Source organism: Monodelphis domestica, chromosome 7 (assembly GCF_027887165.1).
Source record: "Monodelphis domestica isolate mMonDom1 chromosome 7, mMonDom1.pri, whole genome shotgun sequence".
In the NCBI taxonomy this organism is placed as follows: domain Eukaryota; kingdom Metazoa; phylum Chordata; class Mammalia; order Didelphimorphia; family Didelphidae; genus Monodelphis; species Monodelphis domestica.
In genome coordinates this window covers 229,165,009-229,178,013 of record NC_077233.1, presented here as the reverse complement: position 1 = coordinate 229,178,013, position 13,005 = coordinate 229,165,009, and the positions used below count along the sequence as shown (strand labels likewise).

General features: G+C 33.7%; 1 protein-coding gene across 3 annotated transcripts in view; it reads left to right on the top strand.

Annotated features, from left to right (window-relative positions):
• The window catches only part of METTL9 (methyltransferase 9, His-X-His N1(pi)-histidine), a 67,476-nt gene that overhangs the window by 37,551 nt on the left and 16,920 nt on the right, over window positions 1–13,005 (top strand). For all 3 annotated transcript variants that reach the window (XM_007498253.3, XM_007498252.3, XM_001366926.5), the window contains exon 4: window positions 9,209–9,393. In XM_007498253.3, coding sequence (XP_007498315.1) covers window positions 9,209–9,393 — 185 coding nt within the window. The remainder of the gene's footprint in view (window positions 1–9,208; window positions 9,394–13,005) is intronic.

The following is a 13,005-nucleotide window of genomic DNA, read 5'->3' as shown; positions in this document are numbered from 1 at the left end:
GGAACAAGGTTTGGCCAAGAGCACATATGATGGTGGTGTCTGTAGGGAACATTCCAGCGTCCAAAGACAGAAAGGGGGTCTAGGGCTGGAAGAACCATGGCACAAAGAAATTCTGGGGGAACCCTAAAATAATATTGGATGCAGGAAGAGGTGCCATCTGGCAGCTCTGTTGCCCACCACTGAGTCACAGATCTAGGGCAGAGAAGAACAATAGTGAGCAAGGGCCTTACTTATTGTATTGAGTAAGGAACAAGTTTCATAAGCAAACAGTAGTTGGCTCTAATCCCAGGGGCAGAATAATGACTCAGTACTAGATTTTAGCATACCATCTAAGCCTATTGGAGTGCAGTAATCAGGGTAGGAGGCCCAGAACAAAGAGATGAGGAAGACAGTTCAGTGGTGCCAAACCTGGGGCTTTCAGAGTTCAGAGTAGGCTGAAAGTGAACTTTTTCCTAGATCAAATCACAGTGGAGGCACTGAAAGCTGCAGGCACCCAGACTGAACTGTACATACAACAGGACATATAGAGTCTCAGGGAAGACATCCTCCTTACCTTGGAAAGTGTGCAGAGCCCAACACTGGAATAAAGTACAAAATCAAGAAGTATGTTGGAAAAATGAACAAACCAAAAAAGAGCTACTGTGGAGGCAGGGAAGCTCAAGACACAAGTCTTTAAAAAAAAGTGACTTGGAAACATCTACAAGCAAAGTCTCAAAGAAAAATAAGAATTCAGAGAAGAGTTAAAGCAAGAGTTGTGTTTTTTTTTTAAACTAGAGAATTTACAGCATTTTTGAAAGTAAAAATCCTCAATGAAGAAAATAACTACTTGAAAAATTAAAATTGGTCAAATGGAAGCTGATTTCAAGAGATATCAAGAAAATAATAAAAGTCAAAAGCCTGGATTAAAAAAAAAATAAAAGAGGTTTTAATTGGAAGGAAGAAGGAAGGTCCCAGGACCCCTCCCCCACCTATAGTGCTGAGCCTCTAGCCATGGCTGGAATCTCTGGGCAGGCAAAGGCTCTATTCCAGAACCTTACTGGCAAAGCTGTACCAGGCTCAGGGCGTAGAATACAGGCAGCGTAGAGGCAGCTGGAGGAGAAGCACAGAGCAGGCAGGCCAGTTTCGGCCACAAAGGCTTCATTCTCTCCCCCACCCCCCTTTCTGGAAGTTTTGGCCTCAAGACACAGCCAACTTTGCAGATCATCTCCTCCCTTGTTTAATATCATCAATAAGATGCTTTCAGGGGGAAGATAAGCTCAAGCTCCAATACCCTTCCCCCACAGGTTCATCTGAGAGCCTGGACTGAGCTCCAAGGGGCAAAATAAACCACAGGTGACACCCTTGACCACAGAGCAAGAAGCCCAGCTCCTTCTCAGCTTCTGCTGTCAGCTGGTGAAGATCAGACTACCTGACCAAATAGCAGAACAGCCCAAACTCACAGATCCAGCACAAAATGAGAGGAGCAAGACTACAGAGGGAGAAAAAAGGGGGAAATATGAGTAAACAAAAGAAAAAGAAAACAGACATTACAATTGACATCTTCTATCCAGGCAATGAACAAAGAACAAACAAAACAGAGGAAGATCAAGGAACACCAAGCAAAAACACAAAACTCCAGTGAATTAGACACAGGCTTTGGGAGAACTCAAAATACAATAAAAAAAATAAAAACAGTTAAGAGAGGCTGAAGACAACTAAGGAAAGAATTTAAAAAGCAAAATAAATCATCTGGAAACAGAAAAGTGTCTTGAAAGCCAAAATTAATCAGCTTGAAAATGAGGTAAAGGAGATGAAAGATGAGGCAAAGAAGATGAAAGATGACCTCAAAAGAAATTCAGAACAGACGGAGAAAGATGACCAAAAAACCAGGGGTAAAATTCAGTCTTTAAAAACTAGAATACAACAACTAGAAGTAAGTGACTTCACAAGGCAGCAGGAAACTATAAAGCAAAATCAAAAGAATGAAACAATTGAGGAAAATAGGAAACACTTCATCCACAAAACAGAAGATTTAGAAAACAGGTCCAGGAGAGACAACTTAAGAATCATCGGTCTACTGGAAGACATGACAAAAGAAAAAGCCTGGACATGATTCTACAGGAAATTATCCAAGAAAAGTGCCCCAACATCCTAGAGCAAGAGGGAAAAGTGGAGATTGAAAGAATCCACAGATCACCTCCTGTACTTAATTCCCAACTGATAACACCCAGGAATGTTATAGCTAAATTCAAGAACTATCAGACCAAGGAAAAAATATGAAGAAGTCATTCAGGTACCATGAAAATACAGTTAGGATAACACAGGATCTGGCTGCATCTATACTAAAGGACTGAAATGATTGGAATATGATATTCCAGAAAGCAAGGGAACTAGGTCTACAACCAAGAATCAACTACCCAGCAAAACTGACTATATTCTTGCAGGGGAAATTATGGTCATTTAATAAAATAGAAGACTTTCAAGCATTCATAAAGAAGTGACCAGACTTGAACAGAAAATTTGATGCCCAAACACAAAACTCAAGCGAATCACCAAAAGGTAAATAAGAAACGGAGGGAAAACAAAAAAACTTTTTTTTAAGGGACCCAATAAGTTAAAATGATTGGTATCTCTACAAGAAAAGAGGATATTGGTAACTCTTAAAAAATTGTTATTATCACCTAGGTAGCTAGAACTATACTTAGAGGAATAGTGACAAACTGTATAGGATGAAATGCCAAGACATAAATATGTATACATAAATATATATATATGTGTGTATATATATATATATATATATATATATATATATATATAACTAGAGGTAAAAAAAGAAGTTAATGCTAAGAAAAATGGGAAAAGAAACAAAATGGGGTAAATTTATATGTCATAAAGAAACGCATAGCAGGAGTAATCATGCATACACTGGAAGGATAAAGAGGTTGGAGATAGGAAATACTTAATTCTTACGTGCATTGAAACTGACTCAAAAAGGGAAGGACAATCAAATTCATTGGGGCAGAGAATTGATTTGTGTCCTATAGAGAAGTAGAAGACTTTTGGGGAGGGAAGAAATACAAGGAAGGAAGGGGAGGGTAGTTTTAAAAGACTGTGAAGAAATTAAGAGGGGAATAAGAAGGGAGGGGGAGTAGAAAGGGAAGTAAAATAAGGGTGGAAATTATGGGGACTGATTAAAAACAAAACACTGGTGTAGAAGGAAATGGGGAAAGAAGAAAGGGCAGGGCTAGGAGTAGAAATCAAAATGTTGGGAAATGCACAGCTGGTAATCATACCTCTGAATGTGAATGGAATGAACTCACTCATAAAATGCAAACAAATAGCAGAGTGGATTAGAAACCAAAACCCTACTGTATGTTGTCTACAAGAAACACACATGAGGAAGGTAGGCACACATAGGGTAAAGGTAAGAAGATGGAGCAGAATATTGGACATCAACTGAAAAAAAGAAGACAGGAGTCGCAATCATGATATCTGACAAAGCCAAAGTAAAAATAGATATAGTCAAAAGAGATAGTGAAGATAATTATATTCTGATAAAAGGCTGTATAGACAATGAAGAAATATCAGTACTCACCATATATGCACCAAATGGCATAGCATCCAAATTTCTAACGGAGAAACTAGTGGAGCTCTATGAAAGATTGAAAAACTATACTAGTGGGAGACCTGAACCTTCCTCTATCAGAACTAGATAAATCAAACCAAAAAATAAATAAGAAAGTGGTAAGAGATGTGAATGAAATCTTAGAAAAATTAGAGTTAGTAGATATGTAGAGAAAAATAGGGACAAAAAGGAATACACCTTCTTTTCAGCAGCACATGATATATTCACAAAGATTGACCATGTACTAGAGCATAAAAACATTGCAAACAAATGCAAAAGAGCAGAAATAATAAATGCAACCTTTTCAGATCACAATGCAATGAAAATAATAATTAGTACATGGAGAGGCAAATCAAAAATTAATTGGAAATTAAATAATATGACTCTACAAAATTGGTTAAAGAACAAATCATAGAAACAATAATGTCATTGAAGAAAATGACAATGATGAGACATCTTTTCAAAAATCTATGGGATGCAGCCAAAGCAGTACTTAGGGGGAATTCATATCCTTGAGTTCATATATTAACAAATTAGGGAGGGTAGAGGTCAATGAATTGGTTATGCAAATTAAAACACTAGAAAGTTAACAAATTAGAAATCCTCAAATGAAAACTAAATTAGAGAACCTAAAAATTAAAGGAGAAATCAATAAAATTGAAAATCAAAGAACTATTGGTTTAATAAATAAGACTAGAAGCTGGTTCTTTGAAAAAACAAATAAAATAGACAAAGTATGGGTCATTCTAATTAAAAAAGGAAAGAAGAAAACCAGATTAACAGTATCAAAGATGAAAAGGGAAACCTCACCTGTAATGAAGAGGAAATTAAGGCAATCATTAAAAACTATTATGCTTAATTACATGTCAATAAATATGGCAATTTAGATGATATGGATGAATATTTACAAAATTATAATTAGATTAACAGAAGAAGAAATAGAATACCTAAATAACCCCATATCAAAAAAAGAAATTGAACAAGCCATCAAAGAACTCCCTAAGAAAAATCCCCAGGACCAGATGGATTCACAAATTCATTCTATCAAACATTCATAAAACAGCTAATTCCAATTTTATACAAACTATTTGACATAATAAGCAAAGAAGGAGTTCTACCAAGTTCCTTTCATGACACAAATATGGTACTGATTCCAAAGCCAGGCAGGTGAAAAACAGAGAAAGAAAACTACAGACCAATCTCCTTAATGAACATAGATGCAAAAATCTTAAATAGAAAACTAGCAAAAAGACTCCAGCAGGTGATCACAAGGGTTATTCATTATGATCAGGTGGGATTTATACCAGGAATGCAGGGATGGTTCAATATGAGGAAAACCATCCACATAATTGACCATATCAATAAGCAAACCAACAAAAATCACATGATTATCTCAATAGATGCAGAAAAAGTCTTTGACAAAATACAACACTCATTCCTATTGAAAACATTAGAAAGCATAAGAATAGAAGGGCCTTTCCTAAAAATAATAAACAGTATATATCTAAAACCATCAGCAAACATCATCTGCAATGGAGATAAACTAGAAGCCTTCCCAATAAGATCAGGAGTGAAAAGATCACCTTTATTATTTACCATTGTACTAGAAACACTAGCAGTAGCAATTAGAGAAGAAAAAAAAATTGAAGGTATTAAAATAGCCATTGAGGAGACCAAGCTATTCTCTTTGCAGATGATATGATGGTTTACTTAAAGAATCCTAGAGAATCAACTAAAAAGCTAGTAGAAATAATCAACAACCATGTATTAGGGCATAAGAAACTCACAGTCACAGACAGGAAAACAGAAACAGTAAATGCCTCTTTTTTTTTAACCACAATGCAATAAAAATTATATTCAATAAAGAGCCTTTGAAGCAAATATTAAAAATTAATTGTAAAATACTTAATCTGAAAGAACAGGTGGTTCAAAGAACAAATCATAGAAATAACCTGTAATTTCATTACTACCCCTCCCCTTATTCTGGTGTTCTGGATAAATTATCCAATCAAGTGGCATAAAGAAAAGGTAATCATTGACTCTTCTTTCTTTCCTTGTCTTCAAAGCTTTGGGCATGACTTCATACCTACATAGAGATTTCAGTGGTAGATGAAATAAATTAATAATTAATAAAATCAGATTTAACCAGGTTTGTAGCATTTGCTAAGCCATAGTATAATGATATGTTTTGTTTTGAAGCATTTTAAATTTTTTGCAAATTCTGGTTTCACATGTTCCTGAATTTTAAGCATAATTAGAATTCTTGATCAATCTGGGAAATGTAACATTAATGGCTACTTCTTTTTTATTCTTATTCCCAGTGGCTACTCCTAGGCCTGACCTCACTGCTGATTGGCACTAAAGGCTGTGTGTGACCTGCTCCCTTTCTGACCTAGGCCAATTTACCTCTCCTTAGGCAGGCGGGTAGACCTCCCTAACCCCTAGTTGGGGGCTCAAAATATTGGTGCTCAACTTAGTACAGACAAATAACGTAAAGGGCAAACATCAACAAGAAAGCATTATTTTTTAATTTGTAGCCCTTCTAATTTTTTCTCCACTCATCGAATTTGGTAAGGGAAAATGCTCATTTTTATTGTATACATTTTTAAATTTCTTTGAAGGTGTTAGATCATCATTTACATCCCAATATGAAGACCCAAATAAATTATTTTTGTTGTTTTTTAAAAATAAGAATTCTGGGTGACATTTTATAAAGTAGAACAACAGTTAGAAAATGGCAAAGTCATTATTTTAAATTGTAGCAAAACTTGATTAGCTTTTTTGAAAGGACTAAAATCACAATATTTCTGGTGTTGAAGGAAGAAGGATCAGGTTTGGTGGTAGGTAGTAAAACAGATTGACCAGGTAAATAAGTAGGTTCTAGGAAACCATTAAAAATAACATAGATTTCTTTGATTTTAAAATTTTCATAAAATTTATGATTTATAGATTTGATTACTTAGTATTATTGGTTTTGCTTTGTTCCGTTTTCAGGAAATTTAATATAATATGTCTGACTAGAAAGATTACCCAAGAGACTTAAATTGATTTAATAATCATTTTATTTAAAATTTGTAGATCTCATTGCAGACCTTAAGGGAGGTGTTCAAGAAATTCCAAGGCAGCAAATATCTTTTTAAAAAATATACAGAATTTGTCAGAAAGGGACATTAAGTTTAATTGTTGATAGAGGGGCTTTTATTTCATAAACATGAAATACAAATATTTTTAAAACTTAATATTTTGTTGTTGAGAAATCATGTGTCCTCTTACTCTACTGTTTTTTTCCCCCTAAAACTATACTTTAAGATGATACTAGAATTAGTTTGTAATTACCCATCTGACCAGTGGTCATGCGTATTCTGTATTCTAACATGTGTACCATAAGAATTGTGGCTGCCAGGTAGGGACTGATATTCTCTCCGGATAATCTGAAAAGTAGATTGTTCATAAATAGCAAATCAAGAACTGTGTGTAATTTTTGACAGCAGGCAGTGTGCATCTTCAGGAGAAATGTGAGAATTGTTGGGGTAGGGTATGATTTTTAGACTTAGGATTTCATCCATGTACAGAACTCTATGGGAGAAGCTCTTTTAATATAGATTAGCAACTAAAAGAATAAAGCAACTAAAATTATTTTAATCCAATTAGTGTACAAGATTGATATTTTTTTAAACTAAAAAAGATAAAACTGTGATTAAGTGGACTCAGTTTATTAATAGTTTTCGGTTTTCCCCCCATCACAAAAGAATTATTTAGAACTCATGATCTGCATCCATTTTCATTCACCATGTTCAGATATTTATTAAATAGAGTTGAGTGACCGTGGAGAAGTCACTTTTCCCATTTCCTAAAAATGGAAGAGCTAATAGTTTTTAATAGACTGCCTGTATAAATGTTTTGATGTCAGCATGAATAAAAGTTGAAGTTTTAATACATTTGACTACCATTGTCAACTGCTACATTATGTATAGACCTATAATTTTGTTTTTACTAAGACTATTAATTTTATTTTTACATTTTGAAATGTAATCAAATTGTCTGTGCAGCAATCTGACAGTGTACTTTGTTTTAATTTAATTCAACTGTGACAAATGTAACATTAATCTATATGTGACAAAATTAGCCCCAAGTCTTAGTTGGTGCCACTTATTTCTAGCAAATTCAAAACTTAAATTCCAACATGACTATATAATCAGTGTAGTCTCTGGAAATTTGATTTTTAATTTTGTAGGATTATGGAATATAAAAGCTAAACGTGATTTAGAGGTCATCTAATTCATTCTACTAATTTCACAGATGAGGAAACTAAAACCTGGGAAAGAAATGACTTAATAAGTGTTTAAAAAGACTAAATGATGATCTTTTTAATAAAAAAAGCAACTTTTTTATTACTCTGAACTTGAAAAACAAGCTTTTCTGCATGCAAAAATGAATAGAGAGAAAAAGGGGTACTTTTTGAAACTGGGAAATATAAAATAAAATATAAAAATAAGCTTTTGGGTTTTTTGTTTTGTTTAAAAAAGTTATTTTAAATTTAATCTGGTAGCTTCTTCTTTAGTCATGTTTCTCTTTCTAAACTTCTTCCTGAATTCCTCTATGTACTTTAAAAATGATTTAAATGGATTTTAAAAGCCAATATGGAAAATAATTTCATTTAATTCATTAATTTAATAACTGATTAGTTAATTGTTAATGATTTTATTTTTTTCATTCTTTTTTACCTTTCCTGAAAATATGATAAAATATCAGTGGTACTTATAAGAAATAAATCTGGTATCTATTTAGTATCTGAAAGACTCATTCAGCTGCATGTTTCTATGCTTACCTGTTTCACTTATATGTCTCATGTACCATTGTCACAAGTACAGTGAAACAAAAGTAATTTCATAAAATAGCCTGAACAATAATATTAACCAAGAACTCTTCCTATAAAAATTCCTTTTTGTCATTAGAACTGTGTTATCAAACATTAGAAATATGTTTAACTTTATTTTATGCCTTTCATCAACAGTCATAAGATAGCATGTCTCTTCCAGGAGCAAAATTTGCTAAATGGATTATAGGTTGTAAATGGAAAGCATAGTGCCACATCTACATCACCATTCTTTAATGTAGCCTGGGCCTAGGCAGTAAGAAACATGCATACATGATGTCTTTTATTATTAAATAAGCATTTTTATAAACAAATCGCATTGCTTTAAGTGTTGTTCAGTTGCTGCAGTTGTTCAGAATTGTGTGATGCATAACCATTTTATAAATCTCTTCTCACGTTTATTATATATATGTGTATATATATAATGGTTATAAGCCATAGGCTTATTATTTATGGTTCAGACTCTTAGTTACTTTGCATATCTTAGACAAGCCTTAATTTTGCCTGTTGCTAGAAATTATTAGTAGAGTAGAAGAAATACTTTTATTCCTCATCATCTTTTTGTTATTGATCTTATTACTGTAAATACCAGTTATAATTAAAGTTCTCAAGTTTTGAACCTGCTTTGTTTTAAAAGACAAAAAATAATATTAAAGTGATATTTCAACTATTTAAAAATATTTACGTAATTAGTTTGTTTTAAGTTTATTATTTCTGGTTTTTCCCAGAGTGCTTGGCATAAATGAATGGCAGAACACAGGATTCCAGTATGATGTTATCAGCTGCTTGAATCTGCTTGATCGTTGTGATCAGCCACTGACTTTATTAAAAGATATTAGAAGTGTACTGGAGCCAACTAGGGGCAGGGTCATTCTTGCATTGGTTCTGCCCTTTCATCCATATGTGGAAAATGGTAAGCATGTTCTGACTGTGAAGTGCTGGGAAATCTTGGGATTTTAACTCTCAATATTCTACTTTCAATAAGCATTTAGTATTATATTGTTTGAATGACCAGTCATTTAGTTTTTTTATCTTATTTGTATTGATATTTTTGTTTTATATTATCTTCATTTCTCAATGTATTCCTTCTCCCTCCCCTGCTCCAAAAGTTCTCTCTTAAAAGAAAAAGTAAAAAAGAAAGGATCACCAAGCTAACATATCAGCCTTGTCTGATAGTATAGCTAATATTTTACAGATTTCCCTATGTCTGCAAACATAAAAGGGAGGTGAGTGAGTAGCCAGAAATTTAAAATATCATTTATTGACCCATATACCATTCTAAAAGCATTGGCCAACATAAACTTGGTTAAGATTTATTTTAGATTTTACTGGGATGCATGAATGAACAGATTCAATGGCCACACTTAATCTTAATCAATCTTAAAATTATGTAATTATACAGTTTTTTCTTATCTGATGTTCAGAAAAGACCTTAGAGTTCATGTTGTTTCAACTCTTTTGTCTTTTATTATTTCTGTGTCTGTACTCACTAGTTGTGTTCCAAAAGGTCTTGCCTTCCTGTGTCCTGTTGAGTGGTCACATGGTAGAACTTTAATGCTATTTCCTGGCATACCATCGGCATTCCAGGAAAAAGAAGCATAAATCTAAACATAGATCTCACTTTTTTATGCTTTCTACTCTAAACATTATATAAGAAGTAGAATTAGACAAAAGTCTAATTCCTGTCCTATTGATTGAAAACAAGCTCTTTATTATTGGCTCACAGGGTGTTGCTTTGTTGAGTGTAAGGAATCTGGTATATGACATTTTATAAACCTGAAACTAGAACCTTTGTTGGGGGTGATTGACTTCTGGTGACCTATAAATGTTGCAAACTGTTCTGCTGCTCTCTTTTATTATCACTTCCTTTCGCTAAATCACTAATTAGATCCTGATGATTTCCATGTGAAACTTTCAAAGGGCATTGAGGTGCAAAGTGATGTATATTCATAAACACTATTTATGAATATCTGAGTGAGGGAGAGTAGTTTTAGATTCTTGGTTCAATTCAATTTATTTTAATGAAAAGCAATTATAGATGAAATGATGGGTTGTTCATTGTTTTTTATATCAAAATTATGCCACGATGGCCTAGGAGATTAAGCAGTTATCTACAGGAATCCTTTCCTAGCCCCTCTTAATTCTGCTGTTTTCCTTTAAAAATTTTTTCCTTCTTCTGTAGAGCTTGTTTGTACATTTTTGTTTGTTTGTTGTTTCCTCCATTAGATTATGAGCTCCTTGAGGGCAAGGACTATCTTCTGCTTCTTTTTGTATCCCTAGCCCTTAACACAGTGCTTGGCACATAGTAGGTGCTTAATAAATGTTTATTGACTGATTCAGTGACTGAAAACATGAAGTTAAAAAGTTGCTTTGTAATGCTGGGTTGTTGGGTCAAATGGTATATCTGAAGTAAGTGTTATTAATCCTAACAAGAATGACTAGTTCTGAGTTTCTTAGTTCTAATTTTTAGTTATTTTCCTCAGAAAGAGAAAAATATATGAAATGAAAAAAATGACATGAGCATCATATTAATTTAATGGGATCAATACTTCCTTAACCACTTTGCTTTCATTTGCTATCTTGATTATATTTATTTGCATTTCTGTCTGCATTTCTTGTGAATGTCTCTAAATATGTCTGAAACAACAACAACAAAGATTTAGCAGAGTTTTAGCCCAGTTCATTAAGTGTTTGAATTCAGTGGTTCAAGTTTTGATCATTTTCCATCAGATTTTTTTTGAGTACAGATTAGAGAAGCTCTCATTTAACGGTGGAAATAGTTATGAGAATCAGAATTTTAGAGTAGTGAGGGTCCTTAGAGGTTATTTAGTCATTTAACAGGTCAGGAAATAGATGGAATTACTTGGTTAGAGTCACATGGAGGAGCTCACTGAACTCTAGGAGTCTTCCAGGTCAGTGCTTTTTCTTTTATATTTTATGCAAGCTCCTTGAGAATGAAGACTGTTTGGTTTTTTTGTCTTCATTTCTTCCATTGGCCCAGGTCATTACACACAGGAGGCACTTAATAAATGCATGTTGATTGCTTGATAACACATTTCCAGTCTTGTTTCCTATGTGTTAGGCATTGTGCTTTTCTGGGAAAACAGAGGCAAAGATGAAATTGCCTTAGGGGATCCCTGAGTCTATTTCATCTTTGTCTCTTTTCCTGCATATAAATATATAAAGCATATAAACATATGTAGAACTTATACAAAATAAATCAAAGGGGATTTTTATAAAGGAGAGGAAGGGGATCAGGAAAACTTTAGAGATACAAGGCAATAGTTTAGAGGAGTCGTGAAGGAAAAATAAGTGGTAAAGCTTAGCAGGGAATGCATTTCAGGCAAGGGACAGAGCAAAGAAGGTAAGGAGATAGGAAGTAGAACATCCCCAGTGGAGAGAACAGTAAGAACAGCAGTTTAGCTGTACTGAAGAGGAAAGGTAATAATGTAGGAATCTGGAAGGTAGCTTAAGACCAGGGTGTGAAAGGCTTTAAATGTCAAACAGGGACTTATATTTAAAAGATCTTAGAGCTGGCAGGGAGCCACAGAAATTTATAATTAAGTATTTGAAATGATTAGGCCTGTGCTTAAAGAAAATCACTGTGGCAGCTTATATGAAAGATGGGTTGGAAATGGAGGAAGAGATCAAAGGCAGAGGGACAAACTAGGGCCATTTTTACCAGGAGGCTTCAGTGTTTGTTTTTGCTGGGGAAAATACTTCCAAAACTTGCTGATTAAAAACATAGTTATTGGATGGTTAGGTGGCTCAGTGGATAAAGAACCAGGCATGGAGTCTGTAGGACCTGGGTTCAAGTATGACCTCAGATACTTCGTAGTTGTATGACTGTGCAAGTCACTTAATCCCAGTTGCCTAGGTAGTATTACTGGTCAATTATAAGACCCAAGGTAAGGACTTGACATTTTTATAGCTGGGAATTCTTATATTCTAAATCAAGTACCATTTTACTGTAGGAACTTGCATTCTAATCAGCATGTCTCAAGAGCAATCATTTCAAATCCCCCTGTTAATTAAGTTAGAAATTTTAATAAATGATTTCTAGAAAGGTATGTAGTAAAAAATGAACTTGGCCTCTGTTTCTATTCAGTGAGCTTATGCTTTGTTACAAGTCTCATTTAACTTTTGTTTAAATAAATTCAAGCTATTGATTCTGTAGTTCTTTCATGATTTTTTTCTCCCACATTCCCAAGTATAGATTTCTACCAGACTTCAATATATTTTAAAATTGCACAGTGCAGGATATCACTTTGCAAATAACTAAGGGGAAAAGTTCAAAAGAAATATTTAAAATACATAGTAAGCTTTTAGTTATTCATTTTAAATGAGTGCAATTCTTGAAAGGTTTTGCATTTCTTAAAATTTTTTTTAATAAGCTAAAATAAATATTTTTCTTGTCTTGCACACCTTTTGGGATGTTTAGAAATACAAATATTAGAAGGTATCATCTTTTTTTGCTGATATGATTCAGTGGTGACACCTAGAGTTGAAAGAGTTGTTGCAGGTT